Below are 27,546 nucleotides of genomic sequence, written 5' to 3'. Positions count from 1 at the left end.
GGTGTTGGAGAAGTCTCTTGAGAGTCCCTTGGACAGCAAGGAGATCCAACCAGTCCATTCTAAAGGAGATTAGCCCTGGGATTTCTTTGGAGGGAATGATGCTGAAGCTGAAACTCCAGTACTTTGGCCACCTCATGCGAAGGGTTGACTCATTGGAAAAGACTCTGATTCTGGGAGGGATTGGGGGCAGGAGGAGAAGGGGACGACAGAGGATGATATGGCTGGATGGCATCACTGACTCGATGGACGTGAGTCTGGGTGAACTCCGGGAGTTGGTGATGGACAGGGAGGCCTGGCATGCTGCGATTCATTGGGTCGCAAAGAGTCGGACACGACTGAGCGACTGAACTGAACTGAACTGAATTAATGCTCATATGAAAACTAACTCTCAGGCTCATTGTTTTTCACTTTGAGCTGTATCAATTATCTTTCAAAGAAAAAACTTCCTTACTCTTTATCTTCAAGGCAGGTTCTGAGATGAGGAAAACACTTGGGTTAACTATTATATAGGATGAGAAAATTATTTATAGTACTGAGAAAAAAATTCAATCTTTTATCCCTTAGATTTGAAAGATACTTATTTAATAGTTTTTTATTTGAATGGTAAGACTTCTATTTTAAAAAGTGATGTGTGGATATTAATTCATGACAAGTTCAGGATGCTACTCAAAAAAAAAAAAAAAAACCCTTAATATTCCTACAAATTGGGACCTACCAAGAGGCCAGAAGTATGTCCTTTATTTTCTCGTAAAATTGAAAAAAAAAATCCCTGAATCATTTTTATTCTCTATTAAGTATTTAAGCCAAACCTGTCTGTTGGATCCTTTAGCATCCTACCCAGATCAAGAGTGGCTCCAGGTCGCGGTGTCCATGTTAACACATCAGAATTTTTCTTGATAAGATTGTTGAGTTCATCTGGGTCATTTTTGATGTTTGTTTCCTTAATGTACCTGAGAAATAAGGACATTCCCATGTCAGAAAGTTTATTCTCAGTTGAAATTCTGATTAGAACAATGACAGAATTTTTATTTGTTTCTTCTTCTTTCATACTTCCCAATCCCCCTCTACTTAGCTCAGGAAAAATAAAGACTATATTTGGGCTAATGTTCCTAATTAGGAAAGAGCTGTTAGTCAAAGAAGGTTGCACTTATAGCTTGTTTTTAAGTAATAATCACATAGTGATTGGAATTGAAGTTAGATAGAGTGAGATTATTATAAAGAGGTGGGAATAGCACACTTATATTTAATTTTTCCCAGTTTTTTTTAAATTGAGGTATAGTTATTTACTGTGGTGTTGGATAAGACTCTTGAGAGTCCCTTGGACTGCAAGGAGGTCCAATCAGTCCATTCTGAAGGAGATCAGCCCTGGGATTTCTTTGGAAGGAATGATGCTAAAGCTGAAACTCCAGTACTTTGGCCACCTCATGCGAAGAGTTGACTCATTGGAAAAGACTCTGATGCTGGGAGGGATTGGGGGCAGGAGGAGAAGGGGACGACAGAGGATGATATGGCTGGATGGCATCACTGACTCAATGGACTGAGTCTCAGTGAACTCCGGGAGTTGGTAATGGACAGGGAGGCCTGGCGTGCTGCGATTCACTGGGTCGCAAAGAGTCGGACACGACTGAGCGACTGATCTGATCTGATAGTTATTTATAATAGTGTGTTAGTTTCAGGTGTATAGAATATTGGCTTGTTTTATTGTATTTAATATTAATTAAATATGGTGGTGGTGGCAATTTAGTCGCTAAGTTGTGTCTGACTCTTGCAACCTCATGGACTGTAGCCTGCCAGTCTCCTCTATCCATGGGATTCTCCAGGCAAGAATACTGGAGTGGGTTGCCATTTCCTTCTCCAGGGGATCTTCCCATCCCAGGAACTGAACCCAGGTCTCCTGCACTGCAGGCAGATACTTTACCAGCTGAGCTATAAGGAAAGCCCTTTAATTAAATATATGGATGATTAAATATTAACTGGTATGTAAATGCTAAGCAAATAACACGAACTAATTGTTTTTATCTTTACAACCCACTATTGAGATACCTGCCTTTATTACTCTCATTTTATACGGAAAGAGACTAAGGGTCAGAGGGGCCAGGTGACTTGGCCCAGGTCAGCAGAGTCCATCCAGAGCTCTATCGCCAGAGCGGGGCTTGACCTTCCCAGGAGGCCACAAGGAGGAGCCTCTCCCCAGCTTTAGGAGAAAGTCTGATAAATCTTTCCAACCCCTTCCACCATGTAAGTTTATATTAAAAAAGACAGGCATCTATGAACCACGTAGTAGGCCCTCAGTAGACACTAAGTCTGCCAGCACGTTGATCTTAGACTTTCCAGGCTTCAGATGTGTGAGAAATAAATTTCTGTGTTTTATAAACCACCCTCCCCCGCAAAAAGTCTTTCCAATTAAAACCATTAAAATCCACTGGTTAGAAAAGAACACACACACATCCGCGGTCATAGCCCCTCCTGAGATCTAGTTTCTCATTGTGTTATTGATCAGAGCTGAGTATCTCCCAAATTTAATTACAAACCACAGTCTTTCTGGAAAAGTACTAAGTCATCAATTTCAATGTTATTTGGGAAGGTAATTGTGGTGGTGCTGGAGTCAAAAAAGAGAGATTCAGAGAAACAGGCTTTGTCACTGTACTTCATCAGACATGGGTGACCCAAGCATTTTTGTTAAAGGGAATTTTACTTTCTTGTGCTACAGCTTGGCGACCTAGACTGGATAGATATTTTCAGCCAGATATACAGACATATGTAAGCACTGCAATTTCATAGCTCCAAGGTGACTTACATTATTTATGATCTTGGGATCAATTTTGCAGACATGAGTAAAGATGTCTGTCCACCCAAATATGTCTAACTACTTCCTTCCTGCACATGTGAATGTCCTTCCACTGGCACAGCCCTCAGTTTGAAGCAGTGTCACCTCTTTGTCTCATTTTCTTCCTACCTCTCATCTCAAAATGATTCATTACCTGGTTTCCTTGCCTCCTGAGAAACATGACACTATCAGATTACTCTTCCTAAAACACAATGTGTGGTGTTCACAAAATTCTTTAACTTCTTTGTCTCCACCTCTAAAATAATAATAAAATTAATACATACTCAGATGCCACCCTCTGAGGGGTATTGTGAGTACCAAGGGTAACATTTGCCAACCACTAATACCAGAACAATGGCTTGTAATCACTTTAAATGCCAGCATCATGTTAAGTGATCAAGTGGCCCCATTGTTAAGAAACCATCATATCCAGTTCTTCAAGTTCTCACAATGCAACTTCCTTGATATTTCTAGAATCTGAATTCTCTTCTCAGTCTCCAATGGTTTTCATCAATCCTTCAAGATTGTTGTATGATTTTCAAATTGGTCTCCAGGATCGACATTCCTATCTCCCTTCCCGCCATACATACAGCCTAACCTCCCTGGTACACATCTGATCATGTCTCTGCTCATCAGACCCCTTTCCCGGGTTCCTCATTCTTAAGGATCAATCCAAGTCATGTTTGAGTGGCACATAGTGGTGTTCACTGTCTGGTTCTCTCGGTTCCCTCCTCCCCGCTTCCTCAAACACCTGCCTCCGTCCCCTACCCTGAACTGCAGTCACTCATCTCAGCATCCTTCTATCTTTGTTGGTCAGGGTTTACTCATACTTCAAAACTTTGTTTCAATCATCCCATCCATAGTTTCCAACAGTCATTTTCGGACTCCCACCTCTATCCCACTGCCTTCAGAACATGCATGTACCACAGCATTTATCATTCTACATTATCATTGTTTTTCTCCTCCAACTCTGAAGACAATCATTTCATCCCTGGTTCTCCAGCACCAAGAACATGCTGCTCAATAGATGAATGAATGAATGATCAACAGTATTGATCAAAAGAAATTATTATTTAGCCTTAGACCAGTCTATCTGAAAACATTTGGAAGATGTGAGACAGCTACAGAATATCAACAAGAAGTAATAAAGGGAACACATCAGCAATAGGACATATTAATTGATAAGACACATGTAGATATGTCACCAGACAACATAGAACTTCAAAATGAAAGCAGTCAGGTTTTAGTGATGAGACACATGAAGCCCAGAAAAGTAAAAAAAAAAAAAAAAAATTGTCCTAATAAGTGGTAGTAGGGAAGAGCCTAAATTCCATGTACACTATTTCTCCTATTGTACTCTGAAGCCTCAGTTGATGAGAAATTATGGTCAGTACTTACAGGATTTTGCCATAAAAACGAATCTCAAGGACTATTTCTTTACTACCCGACAAATTTACAGATAAATGTACTCTGAGTAGAAATGACACATGCATTCCCTGTCTGCTTATGGGAAGTCCCTGCCCTTTGTACACAAAATGCTCTAGTTACTGATCATAACGGGGATCTTATGGCACTGGAGTTTGCTCATAAAGACACTATTATCATTAACGGCTGAGTAACTGTGTAATGAAATAGATGCTCTATATAACTGACAGAATCTTGTAAAAAAATTAAAATATAACATTTTAACATAATAATAAAGCTATGCTTCAAGATTTACTAAATGAATAAACTTTATATTTTGTTTCTTTTGAAGGGTTGTGACTCATATAAAATGTGCATATATTAAGATATGCGTTGTCTTACAAATATGATCTAAATAAACATATAGCTTTAATTAACATGGCTGAGGTGTTAAGAATAACTGTTTAGGTTTTTTAATTTTTAAGATTGCTTAGATCCAATTTTTGGACTGTTTGGGGTGATCAACTCTACGAATTTTAACATATGTGTAGATTTGTGCAACTACCACTGCAGTCAGGATACAGAGCAGTTCTCTCCGCTCTATACTCTGTTCTCTTAAAATTCCCTCGTGTTGGCCCGTCAAACTCTCCCCTCAGCCCAGCCCTTGGCAACCACCAATCTGCTCTCCATCCAGTAGTTTTGCCTTTTCTGGAATGTCATGTAAGTGGAATCACACCATTCGTAATCTTTTGAGGCTGACTTCTTTCTCTTAGCATGATGCCTTTGAGATTCGTCTATGTTGTTGTATATATCAACAGCTATCTATTTTGTATTGCATTTATAGTGTGGATATACTATGGCTTGTTTATCCATTCACCTGTTGAAGGATATTTGAGTTGATCTGGTAATTATGAATAGAACTACTATTAATATTTGTGTGTAGTTTTTGTGTTCAATAAAAGTTTAGTTTCTCTAGGGTAATTACCCATGAATGGAACTTCTGGATTGTATGATAAATGTGTATTCAAAGAAACAGTCAAACTGATTTCCAGATAGCTGTATCATTTTGAATTCTCAACAGCAGTGTCTGAGAAGTCTTATTGTTCTGTATCTTTGTCATAATTGGATAGTGGTAATCTTTCATTAAATTTTATTAATTTTCATTCTTATTTATTAATTTTAATTTTATTAATTTTAATTATATTAAATTTTATTAATAACTTTTATTACTTTTAATTCTTATTTCACTGCAGTTTTAATCTGTATTCTCTAATGGCTGATGATATAGGCATATCATTTCTTATGCCTATTTGCATCAATATATCTTCTTTGGTGAAGAATTTATTTAAATATTTTGCCCATTTATTTTTTAGTTCTTTGCTTCCTTACACTGAATTTTGAAAGTTAATTATATATTTTAAACACAAATTGTTAATCAGATATATGACTTGCAAACATTTTCTCACAGTCTGCAGCTTGTCATTTTACTCCCTTAGTAGTGTCTTTCACAGAGTAAACATTTTAGTTTTGATAAAGCCCAATGTATTAAAATTTTCACTGAACTTATTGTGCTTTGGTGTCATATCTAAGAAGCCTTTGCTTAACCCAAGCTCATGCAGATTTTCTCCTATATCTTCCTCTGAAAGTTTCATAGTTTTATATTTACATTTTTATTTATGATCCATTTAGACTTATTTTGGGGGATACAGTGTGGGGTTTACACTGAGGTTCATTTTTTGCACATGAATGTCCAATTGTTCAAATAACATTCATTGAAAAAACTATCCTTTCCCCGTTGAATGGTTTTTGTACCTTTGTCAAAAATCAAATGGCTATATGTAGGTGGGTCTATTTTCAGGTTCTATTTCACTTACCTATGTGTTTATCCCCTCATCAATATCATGCTGTCTTGATTTCTGTAGTTTTATAGTGAGTCTTACAATTGGGTAGTGTGGTTCCTCCACAAGTGTCCCTCTAGAGTCATTTTCCTTTTATCTGTATAACTTTCTTTGGCATTTCTCTTAAAGGAGCTCTTCTTGTAATGAATTGTCTTAGTTTTCCTTTCATCTGGGAATGTTTTTATCTTACCTTCATTCTTGAAGGATATTTTCATTGGATATAGAATCTGTGTTGACCGTTCTTTTTTTCCTTGCTGCTGCTGCTGCTAAGTTGCTTCAGTTGTGTCCAACTCTGTGCGACCCCAGAGACGGCAGCCCACCAGGCTCCCCCATCCCTGGGATTCTCCAGGCAAGAACACTGGAGTGGGTTGCCATTTCCTTCTCCAATGCACGAAAGTGAAAAGTGAAAGTGAAGTTGCTCAGTCGAGTCTGACTCCTAGAGACCCCATGGACTGCAGCCTACCAGGCTCCTCTGTCCATGGGATTTTCCAGGCAAGAGTACTGGAGTGGGGTGCCATTGCCTTCTCCAGTTAGTACTTCAAAAATACTATTTTACTACCTGCTAGTCTTCATAGTTGATGACTAGAAATCCAGTTACTTGAATTCTTCCATGAATACAATGCATTCTTTTTCTCTGCCCGTATTTCTGTTTTTCCACAGATACAGACTGTCTCTCTACCTCTCTAAGCCACCTGGTCCATTCTTAACCTTTCAGGCAGAGATCCCTTTTGTGGGTCCCCTGCAAAACAGTTATTTCCTTCTCACATTTTCCATAATAGATTAAAACACTTCAAATGTCTGTTATTTTATCTAATTCCTCTTCTCTGGTCAAGCCTTAGACCAAAAGGTCATCCCTAAGGATGCTTAACTTATCTGCCTTCAGACTATAAGGTTTGACATGAAACGCATAACATGAAGCCAAATAAGGAAATCCTCTGGGTCTTTTTTTTTTTTTTTTAATTCAAGCTCAGAAATACTTCCTCACTGTCCTGACTTTAATATTCTCCGGTGTCATGTGGTAAATATTTCTATCAATTTTTACTTTTCCCTTGAGTGACCCATAGCTTAGAACATGAAAGTAATAGAATGACACCCTGTTTCACCTTCTCCAGCAGACTCTCTCAGATTGATCTTGGACATACTTTCTCTTTACATCTTTTAACAGATGCTCATCACCGTTCAAGACAGTATGGAGTGCAAAATATCACCACAGTCCAGTTCCTCAGTTCTTGGGTATTTCCATATAGTGTGATGTGTGAGAGCTGTAAATGGCAGCAAAATCTTTGTGTCTGCTCCTTTTCCCATTGTTTAAAGGACAGAACTGATGCTCAGCCAGGAGGCATAATAGTTGCTAAAATATTGAAATGGTTCCGTGCCATTTGGTTCAGAGCTGCCTCTCTGACTGTCCTTCTTGCTGTTCCAGTCATCTGACCCTCCCCTGGGATCTTCTGGCCCTGTCTCCTGACACCAAGCAGTCAGAACAGATACCAGGTAATGCTGGATCAGGTCTAGAGACTCTGCTCCTCCAAACTTCACGTGACCATTAAAATGAAAACCTTCAAACATTCTCAAAGAAAACTCACTGGCCTCCAAAAAATACACTTGAAAAACAAGATCTAGAAGTTATGCTGCTGCAAGAGAAATCCTTTCAGACACTCAAAAATGAGACTATAACTTGATAATGATACAGTCTCTATTCTGAGATATAGTGTGGTGTAGAGAAAAGAGCTCCAGAGCTAAGCATACCAGGATTCATTTCTTAACTCCAGTGTTTCTAACAGAGTGATTTGGGCAAATCTCTTAGCCCCTGAGTTTCAACCAACTTGAATAGGCATAATGATACCTACCTTACAGTGTCATTGAGAAAACTAAATGACTTGATTAAATGCCCCGGTTCAATTTCTAGTGTATACTGAATACATATAACTTGCCTTTATCCTTTCCAGGATCCTTCTGGACAAAAATCTATCTGGATTAACTCTAGCTGCCAAGCATTGCTTTCATTCATGCTCTCCGTTCTCAGGCAGCTTGTTAAATAAACTCCAGATTTCTACCAATTATTCTCTCTCATTCTGTGTTGCATTTACAACTAAATCATTCATCCCAGAATACATTAACTCGTGTGTAAATACGTTATACAAAATGTCCAGCCATACTTGTCTGAGGGGTGGGATTCCACAAAATACCCAGCAAAGGGGCAATAAATTCGGGGTTGTAGGTCCTTCACCAGCCGAGCCTTGTAGTTCAGGAGTTTCTTCCTTTCTGTTTTAATGAACTGGGCTTTCCATTCCTCTGGAATGACAGGGTTTGGATTAGTCTCCTCTGTTCAGAAATCAGAGAAAAACAAAAGCTCTAGTAGAGAAATCTTTCAGGAGATAAAAATTGACAGCTGACACTCAGATGTAGACCAAAACTCTTTGTCATTAGTGGCTTTATTATGCAAATTTCATTTGGTTACTAGGAAAACGTTCCTGAATTAGCCAAGGACACTGAACCCTCTCCTTGTTTATGGCAATTCATGTGGACCTAGCTGAATACACAGGGTGGCACGTATTGTTGTACCTTGCACGTATGTATGTTTTAAGAGCACTGTAATTCTCGTATTGCTTAATGCTCTTCTAACATGGAAATGGCTTTGCTATCTGGGTGGATTATAAATGCAAAGCACGTTTGTTACACCCTGGGGGTGTGCAGTGGTCAAGGGTCTGGATGTTGGAGTCAGTTAAGACTTAGGGTCAAAATGCAGCTCCACTACTTAAATTCTTTATGTTTGTTTTCTCCTCTGTGAAGTGGAATTGTGATGCCTACCTCACAGCTTGTTCATTTGCTCATTCATTCATTTGCTCAATATTTATTGAGCACCTACTATGAGCCCACATGGTTCAAGGCATGGAGGATATAATGATGAACAAGAAAAAGCAGTTCCTTGCTCTCATGGAGCAGTCATTCTAGTGAAAGATGCAAATAATAAATAAGTAAATAAGTTTATTTCAAATAGTGATGATCTAGGAAGGAGGTAAAATAGGATCATGGGATAGAGAGTGGCTGGGGTGAGGAGGTGGGTATTAGACAGGGCAGTTAGTGGAGATGACATTGGAGTCATAGAATACAGACAAACATAGAAGAGGCATTGGCCACTGTGCGGAGGTCAGGGGTAATAGCACTTCAGGCAGTGGAAACAGCACATGCAAAGACCAGGGCATGGATGTGCCTGGTGTATCGAGTCTAAGGAACAAAAAGCAGGCCAGTATGGGCTGACATTGGTCAAGCAATGGGGATACAGACGGTAAAGGAAGTTGAGAATTTAAGCAGGGCCCAGAGTATGTGGGATACTGTGTCAGGGAACTGCTCCTCCCCCTACTGCTACAAACATCTGTTGAACACAGACAAGGAGACAGGAAAAAAAAAAACTATCCATAAGCTAGACCTGATCACTATTAACATTTAATTATTAGTGTTCTGGTATATTCTGGACCTTCTTAAATATATGTGCACATGCACACACACACATACACATACTCACATAAGAATGACATTCTGGGACTTCCCTGGTGGCTCAGTGGTAAAGAATCCTCCTGCTAACGCAGGGGACACGGGTTTGATCCCTGGTCCAGGAAGATCCCACATGCTGTGGAGCAACTAAGTCTGTGCACCATAACTACTGAGCCAGCACTCTAGAGCCCAAGAGCTACAACTACTGAGCCAAAGCACCGCAACTACTGAGGTCCCCATGCCTAGAGCCCATGCTCTGCAATAAGAGAGGCCACCACAATGAGAAGCCCATGCACCGCAACTAGAGAGTAGCCCCAACTCACCGCAACTGGAGAAAGCCCATGCACAGCAATGAAGACAGTACAGCCAAAAATCAAATAAATAAATCTTTAAAAAAAAGGATGGAATTCTGCTAGCTACCTTTAGTAGGTATATGTTGCCTCCCCAGTCACATTGTTAACCCACTAAGGACAGCACCTCCCTTCTATGTCTCACATGGTGACACATTCTGGGAAGCAATGAATACAGACTTAAGAGAAGAAAGGAAGGAACTGTACAAGGCTTTCTTCATATTGCAAGTAGGGCATTTCTGCCACATCATTAAACAGAGATCACTTACAAAACATATGAATTTATTAAGTGAACATATATTAAGCACTTTCAATGCTAGTATTGAGCAAAAGTGTGAACAAAATGTACCACTTACACACCCTCCCCCATCCCAAACCTAGCACTACACTTAGACCCAGAGCAGAAGTGCTTCTTCCTTGGATTGCACATTTTTTCTAGCTTTGAGATAAAACTGATGTGTAATTTTACGTAAGTTTAAAGTACACACCATGGGGATTTCATTGCATGCATGCATGCCTAATGATTACACAATAAGGTTAGCTTATTACCTCCATCACCTCGTTACCATTTTCCATGTGTTAGAACACATAAGATCTGCTCTTTTAGCAACTTTCAAGTACAGAGCACAATGGTGTTAACTGTAGTCACTATGCTGTACATCACACCCCCAGAACATATTCACCTTATAACTGGAAGTTTATACTCTTTGACCACTATTTACCTATTTTCCCTGCTCCCCAGACCCCCATAACCCCATACTTTAGAGGGGCTTCCTTTGCTCCATCCCTCCCAGTATGAGCATTCCACCAAACCAAGGGCATATGCCTACCTCAAGGTGCCCACACTCTATTCTGAACCTCATACCAAGAGCATTTAAGCCTGGATTACCAATGTCAGACTCTTCCTGTTCTGCTCTATGGTCTACATCAGGAATCCAATTGATCCAAATGATTCTTTTTCTTGACTTATCCTGAGATGCTCCCTAATCCCCTTAGTGTTTCTTTCATGCCCCATTAGCACGCTTTGAGCTGGGAACTTTAGTCTGCAATCTGTGATTTGCAAGTCTGGTTTCCCAGTAAGATTGTAAGCTTCTTGCTGGGAAGAACCATGTTTTAGTTATCTTTGTATTGATTTGCAAAGCATTTAGCAAAATGCCATGCCTGCTCCCTGGCATCACTTCGAAATAAAGTATTACCAGTAAACTTTCCACCACTGAAAGTCATCGGAAAGCCTGATGCTCCTCCAGCAAAATCACTCATCATTAAATCAACCTTCATAGGCAGCCTTCCTCCATTGGGTCTGGTGCAATCCACTGTATTGAGTATCTTATGACCTGTGGAAAAATTATGCGGCATAAATACTCAAGGTGAAATCTTGAACACCATAGTTTGAAATCCTAGGCCAACAAAATCAAACTCCTCCTGACTGATTTGGTTGGTTCTGGATGAGGATAATAACCTTGATTTCCTTCAAGATCATAGACAGACTACTTTCCTTAGCCAACTATCTTCAGATGTTGAGCTCAAATGATGCAGGGAGGAAAAATAACCAAATCAACACAAATCTCTCAACCTTTTGGAAATTCTATTTAATAACTGTTGGGGTAAAGCCATCTCTTCTCACATGAAAAGCAGAAGTGTATGATTACATTGCATTATAATATGTCAATATGAAAGTAAAACACTTAATAAAGGCAGTTTTGAAGATGTTCAGTTCAGTTCAGTTCAGTTGCTCAGTTGTGTCCGACTCTTTGCGACCCCATGAATCGCAGCACACCAGGCCTCCCTGTCCATCACTTATAGGGGTAATATAGAGTATCTCTTCCCTTATGAAAAAAATCCTTGCACCTGTCACCACACAGAGTATGTTACTGCTAATTTTTTCTCTGAGTGACAGATTTTCTGAGATTATCTCAGTGACAGTCCATTTTCCTAAGACAGGGATAGAACATACTATATCTTATGGAAAATGAAGATGGAAGAAGAAGATGAAGATAGGATGGAACTTTGGATAGCTATCATTATCCTTCCTACCAAGAGTATGTTTCATTTTTCATTGCTGATGAAAATAAGAAAATACCTTTGTATTCCACAATAATGCAAGTGTCCATTTCAGGATGAATGCCATCCATCAAGATCATGAATCGGAGATTTTTGTCTACCTGGAATTTAACAATAAAACCAACCACTGTTTATGTCAGTTTGGCTTTTTGTTCAATATTTGAGTAAATGATCATCTCTTCTGGAAAGAAATCCCTTTTATTCAGAATTAGATTTATTATCCAGTAAAGTCATGCCATTGATTTATGGAGAGAAAAGCCACCTTTTATTTTAGCCCAAATAGAGATTTATACAGTAATACATACTTACATAGTACTACATATGGAAAAAGTAAGTCATTGTTTCTTCAGTATTAAAGCAACTACCTCACTTAAAATTTACCCCCAGAAAATATAACTGAAAAGTGTGGAAAAAACACTGATATCTGACCTGCTGCCATATTCCAAATGGCACTACATTGATATTAGTCAACTGGACACCACTCTGATTCAGATTCCAAAATACAGGTCTTTCTGTTTTTCCAACATAAATGGGGATATCTGGTCTTCTCCCAGCAAGCTTCTTCAGTGTGGGGTAACTAGGATCAGAAACATGGGAAGTTTGAAAGGTGAAAAAACTGGATCATCTAGTATAAGAGACAGCTTGCCCCTCACACCAACATGTTGACCAAGAAGCAAGGAACGGAAAAACCAGACCCTCCCGAGTCCAAAAAACAGGGTTTTCCCTCAAGGTTGACTGTAACAATGAGGGGAATTTCCTAGCAGATTCCTCTTTATTGGGAAAACATATCATATACCACAGCATATACATCAAACCAGGAGTGCAAATTCCATTTTCCATACTGATGCTGCTTTGAAAAAGGGTAGTTCTAACAGAAGGTACAAAGTGGAAAACTCCTGCTTGAAGAGGTTTCTGGTAGGTGAAGGTCTCCAGAATCTTCATTTTTTCTCACCTCTCAACCAGCAGCTCCCAATAAAAGAAAGGTCTTGGTCAGAAAACAAGGAGAACCTGTGAATTGCCTGTCATTAGGGGTGCTTTTTCAACTGTCAACAGATTGATAGCCACATGGTGGCATGTAGAATGAATGATTTGTCCTTAAGGAGAGTCAGTTACCAGCTAGGCAAGACAGTAAAATTTAGTGTAGAAGAAAATAACATTCACCATTTGGAGTAATTCCAACTCAGTATACAATTAACCATCCGAGCACTTTTGAACATCTTCACAGATTGTCAACTCTCATTTCTGAGTATTCATTACATCAAAGGATTATATGCTACTGTGGGGTGTGGCAAAACATGAATAATAAACAAAAGGCTGTTTAGGTAACTCTTATATATCAATCATGGTCTTAGGCATTTTCACTAGTATTTTATTTATGGTATTTTATTTCTTCTCACCAAAAAAAAGAGAAAAGCTCTATGTTTTTGTTTGTTTTTAATAAATGAGAACACATATTCAGAAATATATGGTTAACAAATAGTAAATTGGTATTAAAATTCAGGTTTTATGATCCTAAACTTAGTGCTTCTTCTACTAGAAGGCAATTACAACTTAAATGAATATGCTGTCTGGCTTAAGAATCAGACTTGTGCATAGAGTATAATATCAGGTGAAATAAGACATTTAATAATAAGAAAAGCATAAACAAAATCAGCATATCAGCACTTATTAACTATACTTAATAACTACTCATTAACTAATATTCAAGTTCCAGACCTATATTAAATAAGTAGAATCTGGAGGGGAAAAAACCGGTATGTTTTCTTCTTTAAAAACAAAGGCTTCAAAAAATCAAGGATTCTTTGAATAAGTCTTCAATCTCTGGGTTAACCACTTAAATCTACTTTAAGGGACTTTGGGAGTTAGGATAGGTTATTCTAAAATCAATGTTTATTGCTTTGTGATTTTTAAATTGTTGATAATTCTCACTGGCATCTATAAGTATTATTCATTATGATACTCATGTGTGCTGCTGCTAAGTGATTTCAGTTGTATCCTTCTTTTTGTGACCCTATGGACTGTGCCTGCCAGGCTCTTCTGTCCATGGGATTCTCCAAGCAAGAATACTGGAGTTGGTTGCCATGCCCTCCTCCAGGGGGTTTTCCAGACCCAGAGATCGAAACCGCATCTCTTACATCACCTACACTGGGAGGCAGGTACTGTATCACTAGCACCATCTGGGAAGCCCAATATAATACTCATGTATTTACATAACAAATCACATTTGTTTGACTAAAGACTGTTTTCTACAGCCCAGTACACTGGGCTTTCCCCCTTGCTTCTCCCTTGGTAGCTCAGACCGTAAAAAGTGCAGGCGACCGGGGTTTGATCCCTGGGAAGATCCCCTGGAGTAGGAAATAGCAAACTACTCCAGGATTCTTGCCTGGAAAATTCCATGAACAGAGGAGCCTGCTGGGCTACAGTCCATGGGGTCACAGAGTCTGACACAACTGAGCAACTGACACACAGGACCATGGACATCTTTTAACAGGTACTATAAAGCAAGCACTTAGTTTATGTGATACTGTTTTCTCTATACCACCTGCATAAAATTAGCTCCACATGCTGTTATTACACAGTGCGTGAACCCAGAACTTTCATAATTCTGCAGTTGTACATCTTTGGTTCCAGAAGCTTGCATGGATCAAAGGTATCACGCAGTCCATAGCAGATTTTTAATCTTAGCACAATATCTCTGTGGGTGATGTTCAGTTTTTGTGTATTGCAGGTAATTTGTTACTAAAGCAGCTAACTACTTAAGCTTTTAGTTTCCTTAAAGAGGAGAGAGAGAACATATTCATGCCTTAGAGATCTCATATGCTTTCAATATACTTTCAATAGAAAAATCAAGGGGCCGGTCAACCAGCAAACATACTTCCCCTCATCATGGACATTTCTATCAAAGAGTCTCCTTCATGTGAACTTTGTCACCTAAAGTCACAGCAAAGAAAAGTAAGGTGAAATTGCTTCATGTTAGAACAAGTGGGCAGGGCTATATGTTTATATCAGCACCCTAGAAGCTGTGACACAAACTTCTAAATAAGGATGAAGAAGGAGGACCCTGAAATGAAACCAGGGGTTGGAAATCTGACCCCATCTCTTTTGGTAACCGTTCATTTGCAAATGGCTGTGGTTTTATAAATTCAAGCTTCTCTTTTCCCTTCCTGTTGATGATTATAAATTCAAGCTCCTGTTTCTACTTCCTGTTAATGACCTGGGTTAAGGAAGTTTCAGTTCCTATCCTTAGCATCACACAGCTGTGGTTTCAGTAAAGGATGAAGTGGACTCAGAGTTCAAAAGGTGGGAGCTCATTGTTGAAATGCTATGAATCAAGAGTTGGCAAACCACAGCAACCTGCTGCTATAGTCTATGAATGCCTTTTACCTTTTTAAATGGTTGAGAAGGAAATCAAAAGGACAATCCTATCTGGTGATCCATGAAAACTTTATGATATTCACATGTCATTGTCCATAAATCAGATTTATTAGAAGACAATCAGGCTGACTGAGGACCATTTATGGCTGCTCTTGTACTACCACAGCTGAACTAAGTCACTGTAACACCAACCATATGGCTTGTAAAACTGAGAAGAGTTACACCTGTGTACTGGTCCCTGCCATAGAAGTTGAACTGAAAAAGGGAGTCAACATTGATGATCCTTAAACCTAGACTTTTACCAAGTAGCCTGAGGGTGGGAAGTGACAGCGTGGAGAGTTATTAACTCCTGTCTTACTCCCACAATGGCCCCTTTTGCATTTGTAATGGTATAAAGCATGAAAATATCGTCCCTCATAGTTCAGTCGGTAAAGAATCTGCCTGCAAGGCAGGAGACCTGGGTTGGATTCCTGGGTCGGGAAGATCCCCTGGAGAAAGAAATGGCAACCCATTCCAGATTCTTGCCTGGAGAATCCCACCAACAGAGGAGCTTGACAAGGTCGCAAGAGTCGGACACGACTTAGTGAGTAAACCACCAAAGCGTGAAAACACTTTAAACATTATGCTACACAAACATACGCATTTATCCAAGTTAGTTCTCTTCTCATCAGCCCCACTGAATCGGCCTCAAATTGATCAGGGATCACAAAAGAACCTGAAAACCAGTGATGCCGTTACTGCAGCATTTCCTTCAGAGTTCAGTGCTCAGACTTCATTACCTCAGGTGGTCTGAGTGCATGTGACTGATGTAAATTAGGTCCGCTTGGCACAGCCTCTCCAGCCAATCAGATGGAGGCTCATGTAGTAACCACCATCCTCGGGCAAAAGCAGGACCCGTTAACCACGGGTCAAACACCATCCTCTTGTCCCCCAGCTTGAGGTCCATGCAGGCATGAGTAAGGTATGTTATCTGTCAGAAGACAGTGAGAATCAGATTATTGAGTCATCGTCAGTCAGCAACAATGAACTGGGCTGGTTAGTGGACACGTCACATTGGAAAACTTTGCTCCTGAGCATGTTCAGTGAGGTGGGGACCTTTATATAGAAAACAACTCCTGGTACACATTACTGCTTTGTTAGGAAAGAAATACTCGTGGTGGATTTCAGGTGTCAAACCGATTCATCCAGCTCTACTCTATCTAAATTAGCTCCTAAATGCTTATTTACAGTCTGCACTGCAGAATATCTTTTGCCATCAGTCTTTCAAAGCACAATTTACAAGGAAAGGCCATTAGAGATGTGATGGTAGATACTTAGGGATTTAAATGCCAGACTGGCTGGAAATAGCCACTGAATGAATGATGAATGATTCTTGGTGGGTTTGAGGCAGGAGACAGGTGGGCCCTGGCTGGGCAGCTGGAGTCTGTCCCCTGTGGACAGATACTCCAAGACAAAGATAATAGGAGGAAGGAGGAGAAACTGAGCCCTGTCCAGATAAGAGGTAAAAAGACCACATGTTCTTCATTCTTAAGGTCAAGGAGACCTTCCAACTACACGCGCAGAGAGGCTACTCAGGTCAAATAGGGAGGGGACACCACCACGTGGTAAGTGATGTGAACCTTCCCGTAGGCCTCCTCACTAGATCCACCTTGGCCAAGAGATGCAGGTGCACACATAGGAGGACCCTGAGGTGAACCAAACACGACTCAGAACCCAGCAAAGCAAGACGACTGGCCAAAGGAAACCCCAAAGAAATGCCCCATACAAGTGATTTAAACTACCACAAAGGCATGACTCTTTCTCTCTGAGCCCTCTATCTATTCACATGTACATCTTTCCTCCTAATAAATACTTTATCTGTTTCACTATTTTCCATCTCTTTGTTGAAATTTATTTCTACAAAGCAGACAAACCAGGGCCACTGGCCCTCATGGTCAGTGGCTAGGATTCGGCATTCTCACTGCTGCAGCCTGACCTCAATCTCTGGTCGGGGAACTGAGATCCTTCTTCGAGCTGCTACAGGTGGAGGCCACACGACGTGGGGCTGGCATAGCCACACAGCCTGGAGAAACAGGCTTGTGAGACTTTTCTCTTCTAACTTACCTGCTGACTCGCTCAGGGAGTCAGGGTCCTCTGAAAATGGCTATAAACAATGACTTAGAAACTGGCACAGACTCGAGGATTCTAAATTAGTGCTTCACTCCCTTCCTCTGATCTGGCACACTCATCGGATAAAGGAAAACACCCAGCAGCAGAGGGGCGGGGTAGAAACTCCAGGGTGAGAGGCCAAAAGCGAGGGTAAGGAGAAGTCAACAAATCAAATTCAGATGATTATGCCTATTCTGGATAGGGTCCCTTTTGCTTCCTCAGAAAAGTAACAGCCCATTTCCACAAGCTTCCCAGATACATCAGAAAAAATCATTTTGGATTGTTTAATTCTCTCAAACTACCAAAGCATTTTCTCTGGAGGAAACTCTTTTAAATGTAGGAAGTGCACAAGGTTTGTAAAGATCTCAGGGCAACATGCAGAGATAAGACAACTGGTCGTTTAATCTGACAGTGATTTGGAATCAAGGGAAATTTCTGAATTTCTTCCATAGTTTTGCATGACTCTCCTTTGGGACCTCTGCTAAAAGTTTTTCTGCCTTTTTTTTTTTTTTTTTCTGGATATATTACCTTGTGCTGCTGCTGCTGCTGCTAAGTCGCTCCAGTTGTGTCCGACTTTGTGTGACCCCATAGACAGCAGCCCACTAGGCTCCTCTGTCCCTGGGATTCTCCAGGCAAGAGTACTGGAGTGGGTTGCCATTTCCTTCTCCAATGCATGAAAGTGAAAAATGAAAGTGAAATTGCTCAGTCGAGCCCAACTCTTAGCGACCCCATGGACTGCAGCCTACCAGGCTCCTCCGTCCATGGGATTTTCCAGGCAAGAGTACTGAAGTGGGTTGCCATTGCCTTCTCTGATATTACCTTGTAATCCCTGCCAAATTCTCGGTGTTTCTAAAAAATTTGCTCAAGAGTTCAGGATAACTATACTATTAGTCCTAAGTAGCCACATCCAAGAATATTCAAGGTAATATAAAATATATATGTGTGTGTGTGTGTATCTTAGTTTTATTTTTAAGATAATTATAATTTAATGTTTCCTTACCTGAACTTCCCCAAAAGCCAAATCTTCAGGAGATCTGGGCTCTGAATCCCAGGGGTTAGGAGGATTCAGTTCTAGAAGCAAAAGTTCATTTTCTTCACTCTCTTCCACAACTAGAACCAAAGGGGAACAAATTTGAATTAATAACAACAACAAATTATGTTTAAAAAGCATCACTGAAATAGAAATGTATGGCTCAGATACTCAGAGTACAAAAATCAAAGGAAATCAGAAAGAAAAAGCAATGCTAATTTAGGTCAAGCAATACCTACTGAGATGAGGGCTGAAGACTGACACCCATTCATTTCTTTTATTCATACTACACTTAAGGAGCTCATGGAATCTCAGGCATGTCTTAAGCTGAGTGCTGGGCACATGGTGGTTTATTATTTTTATATCTTTTAAATACTGTTTAAGAATTTAATAGAAGCACATTAATTAGCATTTTCCTAATAAGAGTTATCAACTTATTTAATAGCAAAACACAACTGGCTTTCTTAATAAAATCAGAAATACACAAAGGACATTTAATATCACCACTATTATTAAACTGTGCCCTTGAAAATGCAAGCAATACAATAAAGATACATTTTATTATTATTTTCAGGCTATATCATTGCTGGAAAACAGTGTCACGAAATAGAAAGAGTGCTGGATTTGGAAACATTAGTGTGGGGATTGTGACTGAGATGCTTATTATCAACATCCTGGGCTGCAGTTGCCTGATCATAAAATAGAGTTATGACACATACTTCATAAAGTTGTTGTAGACAGTAAACAATATAAGAGATCCAACAGTGTCTAGCACTATGCCTGGCACAAAGAAAGCATTTAATCAATAATAATATTATTATGGCAATTATTTTATCTTTCAAGAATGAAGAGTTAAAGAGAAAGCTCAGTATTGATAAGACTATATACTATTAATAACAAATATCAACTCAAAAGTACAAAGTATTATGGTAGATTCTCAGAAAACTGCATTGATAACCACTTGTAAAGATTTTCCTTCTTTAGAATTGTTCTCTCTTAAGAAAAGCAGGAAAAGAAATGTGTGTGCTCAGTTGCTCAGTCGTGTCTAACTCTTTGTGACCCCATGAACTGTAGCCCACCACGCTCCTGTGTCCATGGGATTTTCTAGGCAAGAATACTGGAGTGGATTGCTACTTTCTACTCCAGGGGACCTTCCCAACCCAGGAATTGAACCCATGTTTCCTGCATCTCCTGCATTGGGAGGTGGATTCTTTACCACTATTGCAATCTGGGAAACCCTAGTTATTAAGTAACAGTTATTAAACAGCTTTAATATTCTAAGAGAGGGTGGAAAAGGAAGGGCTATCTAACAATGGTGCTGTGCAACTGGTTATTTAAGTATTCTAGTTTATTATCTAGTTTATTAAAGACACAATGAGAAGCTTCCGAGTGGCTAAAAATAGAATATCAAAGGGAGGACTTCTAAATTTAATAGCAATGGAAACAATTCCAGTGGAAAATCTGAATATATACAAATGTAAGATGAAAAAGTTCTACCACCAATGAAAACTGGCAAACATGTTTGGAAAATATATTAGCATCATACTTGAGAAACAAGCTTAATTTAAAACAACAGTGATGCTATTTTTTTGATTCAAATGAGAAAAGTCTGAAAAACTAAGAATGCCTCAAGCTGGTTAAGTATGAGGAGAAAGGAAAGCTTATTAACTAGTTAGTGGGAACAAAAACTGGGTCATTCTAAAAAATGGACTGTAATGCAATACATACTAAAGAATGGATGAATGAATAATGGACTCATTTATTTATTTAGGACCTCAAGTAAAGAGGACCAGGTTAACCATATTTTTTAGCTCATGACACATTATACTCAGTCCAGGCAAAGCTACTTACTTACTTATTTATTTACTTATTCCCTTTATCTGTTTCTCATTGTTATTTCTCTCTCCTCTCCTACAGGATTATCATTTAAATGATCAGGCAAAGTATGCATTATATTTTATGTGTGCATTTTAATTCATATAAATGGTACTGGGTCTCCAGTCTGTTTCTTACTCTTTTTCACTCAATACTCTGTTTTTAAGATTCTTTCATGTTGCCACGTGTACATCTAGTCCACTTCCTCTAACTGTAAGTTAGTATTCTGTGGTTCACCACATTTTACTGATTTACCCTCCTTGACTCCATCACCACAAGATTTCTCCGGTGCATACACAGAAGTGAGACTGATGGATCACGGTGTATGGTCCATAAACCTCCTCTGACTAGTCACTGTTGGATTATTCTCTAGCATAGCTGCACCGGCCACATCTCTGCCACATGCATGAAGATTTTTATATCTTTATATCTCTGACAACATTTGGCAGTTCCTTGGTTTGTTTTTACCAATAAAAAAACCCTACAGTAACATCTCATTGCTTTGGTTAGCAGTTTTCTGATAATTAACGAATTTAAGCATATTTTCATATGCTTATTGACCTTTGGGGATTCATCGGTAAAATGCTAGTTGATACCTGTTCTTCATTTTTGTATTGAGCTTCCTATCCTTTCTTGTCAATTTGCTTTACTTAAGAGAATGGCAACCCACTCCAGTATTCTTGCCTGGGAAATCCTCTGGACAGAGGAGCCTGGCGGGTTACAGTCCATGGGGTCACAAAGAATCGGACAGGACTGAGTGACTAACCCCTTTCACTTTCTTCTTATATGCTAGAACATATTCTCCTGTTGGTTGTAAATATTGAAAAATAATCACCCAAACTATTATATGTCTTTGTCTGTGTCCTCCATTTAGCAGAAATCTTTAGTACTGATGAATTCATATTTACCAGGGTTTTGTGTGTGTGTGTGTAGGCGGGGGGTTGCCTTTTGAGCTGTACTTTTGAAATGCTGTTTGTCAGGAAGTCACCAATCTCTAGGTCACAAAGATATTCTATACTTCTTCCATTACTTTTACGGTCTTACCTTTCTCATTTAGGTTATTAGTCCCTGTGGAGCCCATCTTTACGTTAAGGTGTACAAAATGTTAAATATGGGTAAATACATTGAACGGCGCTCAGTCATGTCCGACTCTTTGCAACCCCATGGACTGTAGCCCATTAGGCTCCTCTGTCCATGGAATTCTTCAGGCAATATGCTAGAGTGGGTTGCCATTTCCTTCTCCAGGGGATCTCCCTGATCCAGGGATCAAACCCAGGTCTCCCACATTGCAGGCAGACTCTTTACTGTCTGAGCCACCAGGGAAGCTCCCCCCAAAATAATTACTCATACCCTTTTGCCAGTAATGCAACTATCTTACAAAAATAACTCCAAAAACAGAGAAGTTCTTAAGCATAAAGGTCACAGTTTTGGTTTTGAAGGCAAAAAAAAAAGAAAAAATCTGTGAACAGCATAAATGTCAACAGCAGAGAACTGGCTAAATAAAGTTTTAATGTAAGCATACTTAAAAGTATGTATATATAGAATCTGACATATTAACAAGACAAAAACAGGATACAAAAATAATATAGAGAGTAATTATAATTAGTTATAAAAATATGCCTAAAAAGATGACTGAAGATGGAGCTAGACTGAAAATCAACAAAGAAACAGAAGACTTGAACAACACTATAAACCAACCAGACCCAACAGATAACACTCCCCCCAAATACAGAATATACATTCTTCTCAGGTACATGTGAAATATCTCCACAAACCAGTACAAACCATATGTTAGGCCAAAAAACAAATGTCAATAAATTTAAAAGTTTCAAGTCATATAAAGTATGTTCCCTGACCACAATGAAATGAAATACCAATAAGAGAAGAAAGTTGGAAAATTCAGAAATATGTAGAAACAAACAATATACTCCTAAATACAAATGGTTTAAAGAAGAAAATCACAAGAGAAGTCAGAAAATACTTTGAGACAAATAAAAATGAAACTATAACATGCTGAAACTTATGGAATGCAGCTAAAACAGTATAGTGCATATAATGAAATTTATACCAGTACACATCTGTAATTAAAAAGATCTCAAGTAAAAAACCTAACCTTCCATCTCATGAAATTAGAAAAAGAGGCATAAACTAAACCCAAAACAAACAAAAGAAAGGAAATATTTAAAAGAGCTAAAATAAACAGAATTGATACTAGAAAAATAAGAAAAAATGAAAACAGGAATATGCTCTTTGAAAAGATTAACAAAATTTTCAAACCTTCAGCTAGACTAATAAAAGAGAGAAAGGGCTCAAATTACTAAAATCAAGAATGAAAAAGGGGATGTTACTATCAACTTTACAGAATAAAAAAGAATACAAGGAAATATTATGATTATTATACATCAACAAATTGATAACCCAGATGAAATGAGAAATTCTTAGGAAGAAACAAATTAACAAAACTGATGAGAAGAAATAGAATACCTGAGAAGACCCATAACAAATAACAGATTTAATTAGTAAACAAAAACCTTCACAAACATTAGTCTAAGCCTAGATAGCTTCACTGGTGAATCTGACCTAATGACTAAAGAAGAACCAACACCAATACTTCACAAGCTCTTCCAATAAATAGAAGAGGAGGGAACACTTCCCAACTTACTTTATAAGGGCAATTTTATTACCCTGATCCCAGGACCAGACAAAGACATCTCAAAATAGGAAAACTACAGACCACTGTTCCTGACAAATTTTGTTGTTGTTGTTTAGCTGCTCAGCCGTGTCTGACTCTTTGTGACCCCACGGACTGCAGCCCGCCGGGCTCCTCTTTCCTGCCTAGGAAAGAATACGGCAATAGGTTGCCATTTCCTACTCCAGGTGGTCTTCCTCACCCAGGGATCAAACACGTGTCTCCTGCATCGGCAGGCAGATTATTTACCATTGAGTCATCTGGGTGGGAGTCCTTACAAACATAGACATAAAAATCCTTAACCAAATATTAGCAAATACAGTTTAGCAATATAAAAAAGAATTGTAGCCATGGCTAAGTGGGGTTTATGCCAGCTTGGTTCAATACAGAAAAAACCACAGAGGCATAAAATAGATTATTGATTGCCAGGGGCTGAAGGAAGAGGGGAATGGGAGTGACTGCTAATAGTTAATAAGGTTTCTTTTGGGGATGATGAGAATGTTCTGGAATTAGAGAGTGGTGGTAATGGCTCAATATATGAAAATATTAAAAACCATTGAGCTGCATACTCTAAAAGGGTGAATTTTATAGTACATGAATTATATCTCAATTAAAAGAAGGAGGAGAAGGCTGGGGAGAGAGAGGAAGGGGACCTTGGTGACAACTGGAAGAAAAGATACCTAAACAGAGGTTGTCTTGAGGTGATGGGAGTTTAGGTGAGCATCTTCTTCCTTCTACTTTCCTGACTTCTACCTTTTTAATGATGATCGTATCCCGTGAAAGAGAAGGACGGCTTGGTCTCATGTGAACTGAGATTATTCAGTTTTATGATTATTATAAATAACAATTTTTTGTGGTAGGGAATCACTACAGCATTGGTAGCACTGGATGAAAAGTGGACTCAGTTAAAATTTTCCACTCTCTCTGCATTTCCTCACTGGGGCAAAAGCTGAAAACTTCAGTGCGTCTTGTTACCACCTGCCCTCCACTGGCCTGCTGTCACCTCTGGCCAGAAACCCTCTACATCAGTTTCCACCTTCGATCTACCTTCCATTTGATCAACTTTCTGCTGAGTGGGAAATCCCTTCCTCTTGCTCCAAAGGTCCAAGTTACAGGGGAGATATGTGGATTATTTAAGACGTACATAAAAAAAAAAGTCTTTTTTTTTTAATTGGAGTATAATTGCTTTACAATGTCATTCTAGTTTCTGCTGTACAATGAAGTAAATCAGCTAGAGGGATATATATATATACATATACATATCTGTTGCTATATATATACATCTCCCCTCCCTCTTGGACCTCCTTCCCACCCCACCTCCAATCCACCTTTCTAGGTCATCGCAGAGCACCAAGCTGAGCTCCCTGTGCTAAAGAGTAGCTTCCCACTAGCTGTCTATTCCAAAAGACTTAGAGGTTTTGTAAAAGCCCTTAAGCAGCTATAAATTTCTGGGTTATATACTCATTAAGTTGATAGTCTATTGTCCTCTAACTTACACAGTTTAATAGTTTCAACCTTTGCTTCTAACCTGTTTTCTGCCAAATGAATTTAAGAGTATTTGTATAGTGCTTGTTACTAGCTTCTGTTAACAAGCAGTCTGCAGGCTTCCTAAGCTAGCTCAACAGACATGGAATGGAGCTTACTGGCAAAAGAAGCTAGAGGTCCAGACATCCTTTCGAGGGATGGGGAAGGATGCACTTGCCATCAAAGGAATTAGCAACTTACCCCAGAATAACCTGCTGTCACATCTCTTTGGGGGTGATTGGGAAAGGACATGCACCTCAGTGACACCTCTGCTCTGGGAACTGGGAGAATGCCTTGGCAGGCCACACCCTTCTTTAAAAAATGATTAGGAGTTGGTCTCACCAAGACATCTGGACAACAGTGGCCCTAGTATCCTATCCCATGTACAATAATTTGAGCCTGAAAAAGACGTTGAGCTGGTGTAAACACAGTTTCCAGTCTGGAGGTCCAGGCAGGAAGCCCTCCATTTAGCTCCCTTCACAGATAACCAGTGTTAAGACTGCCCTCATCCACACTGCTTATGTATATACATTTCTCATAATTGTGTCTTACTATATGTAACATTTATAATCTGCTTTTTTGCTTTATCTATCAAAAATCTCTAATTATTTAATTCCTTCAATAGTATCACTTTTAAGACACAGTGGAATTATTTTTAATGTTTTGATTGTTTTAAATCTTTCTCTTTAGACAGTATTGCTATGAATGAACATTTTCATACCTATATCTTTTGACATATCAAGGATTATCAAGACCTTAGGAAACAGCCTTGGATGTGGAATTGCCAGGTCAAAGGGATGCATATTTTTCAGTGTGTTAGGAAACCCAGTGGAGAGTTTTAAGCAGGGGAATGACATGAATTAATTTTGATTTTTAAAATATCAGCCTTGTATACCTGAAGGGCTTCCCTGGTGGCTCAGACAGTAAAGAATCCACCTGCAGTGAAGAAGACCTGGGTTTGATCTCTGAGCTGGGAAGATCCCCTGGAGGAGGGCATGCAAACCACTCCAGTATTCTCGTATAAAGAATTCCATGGACAGAGAAGCCTGGCAGGCTACAGTCCATGGCATCACAAAGAGTTGGACACGTTTGAGCAACTAAGCACAACATAGCACAGCATACCTGAAACTAACACAACATTGTAAATCAACTCTACTCCAATATAAGATAAACATTAAATTAGAAATATATACCAATCTGGGTGCTATAAGCAGAATGAACTGCAGGAAGCAAGCACAGAAGCAGGGAGTCCAGTCATGCAGACAAAAGATGACTCTTTCTTATCCATCTTTGATTCTCTTAATACCCAGGACAACGGTTTACACCTGGCATGATCTCATCAAATGCTTACTGAACAAATGAATGAATGAACGAAGGGACCTTCTGAAGAAATTCTGTTTAGAATTTTCAGTGTTAGCTATTTTTAAAAGACTTAATGTCCACAGGTTAAAATCAGAATGTAACCAAAGCTTCAAGTGAAATTGGAAACAAGTTGACAAGAAGGTCCCCAATAACAGTGACAGCAGAAAACATTGATCAATATGGAAGGTATTTACCTAGTTCATCTTGGCAGAAGCTGCCTGGAGGGTTGATATACTTCATGGTGCTCACATCCAACTTCCAGTTGTGTTTTGTGCATCTAACAGACCTGGATGAAAAATTGTCCTTAGGTTTATGAAATGGTGTAAATAAAAATTAACCTTATTGGGCTTACATGCATTATAAACAACTACAGTTGGTTGAACACAAAATTCATGAGAGGAAAACTATTAATAGCTAAAGCTCAAATATCCAAGGAAATATAGACTGATCATCAGTAGGTAATTTTAAAAGTGAAGATAACGGCTTCCCTGGTGGTTCAGTGTTAAAGAATCCGTCTGCCAATGCAGGAGACACAAGTTCGATCCCGGATCTGGGAAGATTCCACATGCTGAGGAGCAGCTAAGCCTGTGTACCGCAACTGTTGAACCTGTGCTCTAGAGCCCAGGAGCCGCAAATACTGAGCCCATGTGCAGCAACTACTGAAGTCCAAACGCTCGAGAGCCTGTGTTCCACGACAAGAGAAGCCATCACAATGAGAAGCCTGCGCAACAAGAGAGTAGCCCTACTCCCCGCAACGAGAGAAAGCTGCTCAGCAACCGAGACCCAGCATTAAAAATGATAACGAATCAATTATTTTAAAAATTGTTTAAAAAACAGTGAAGATAAATGGCACATCACAAAATAATACATGTTAGAGATCAACAGAGCCATCAGAATAAAGTCACCTTTAGGGATAGCTCTCACAAAAAAGCTAAGTTGGTTAAAAGCCAACTGAGGCCAATATGAGGATAGAATGTAGTGATAAAGACAAATCTATGATTTATGATCACTCTACAAACCTTGGTCCCTATTATAGTGTACCGAACCTAAGTTCAACTCAAATTAGTTTAAGATTTCAGAGCATGGTTGCCAAAATACAGGATGCCCAGTTAAATATGAATTTCAGATAAATAACAATTTAAAAATATGTCTCACACAATATTTGACATACACTGGAAATTCCTCATTTATCTGCAATGTAATCGAGTGTTCTGCATTTTTATTTGCTAATTCTGGCGACCCTGTTTCAGAATGACAGCTAGATTGCAGCAAAGTAGGAGGCTTAGTGATTTCTTTTCCATTTCTTATCAAACTGTGAAGGGGTTATGGTGATAGAAAATGAGGTATAAACGTTCCATTTCCTCTCTACCTTGGTGGTGTTTTTGTAGCAGTTAAAGATTTAAAAAGAAAAAACCCACAAATGTCTCAAATCAGAAACATCAGATTTCTTAAACTAACAGTGTCTATTTTAACTTCTATATCGGTAAATTACACGAATTTTCCCAAGCTTC

The 27,546-nt window shown here is 39.1% G+C and overlaps 1 protein-coding gene across 5 annotated transcripts in view; it reads right to left on the bottom strand.

Annotated features, from left to right (window-relative positions):
* The window catches only part of LOC104991105 (cytidine monophosphate-N-acetylneuraminic acid hydroxylase), a 295,241-nt gene that overhangs the window by 15,491 nt on the left and 252,204 nt on the right, over positions 1-27,546 (bottom strand). For 4 of the 5 annotated variants that reach the window (XM_010843456.1, XM_010843451.1, XM_010843453.1 and 1 more), the window contains 8 exons: positions 26,230-26,321; positions 18,556-18,665; positions 16,187-16,377; positions 12,462-12,609; positions 12,052-12,133; positions 11,168-11,305; positions 8,286-8,451; positions 810-950 (listed from right to left, as the gene is read on the bottom strand). In XM_010843456.1, the coding sequence (XP_010841758.1) occupies positions 810-950; positions 8,286-8,451; positions 11,168-11,305; positions 12,052-12,133; positions 12,462-12,609; positions 16,187-16,377; positions 18,556-18,665; positions 26,230-26,321 (1,068 nt within the window). The remainder of the gene's footprint in view (positions 1-809; positions 951-8,285; positions 8,452-11,167; positions 11,306-12,051; positions 12,134-12,461; positions 12,610-16,186; positions 16,378-18,555; positions 18,666-26,229; positions 26,322-27,546) is intronic. The other variant, XM_010843454.1, reaches the window with a different exon arrangement.

The sequence above is a fragment of the Bison bison genome, unplaced genomic scaffold (assembly GCF_000754665.1).
Source record: "Bison bison bison isolate TAMUID 2011002044 unplaced genomic scaffold, Bison_UMD1.0 scf7180017864182, whole genome shotgun sequence".
Taxonomy (NCBI): domain Eukaryota; kingdom Metazoa; phylum Chordata; class Mammalia; order Artiodactyla; family Bovidae; genus Bison; species Bison bison.
The sequence above is the reverse complement of the archived record's forward strand: the minus strand, read 5'-3'. Positions and strand labels throughout refer to the sequence as shown.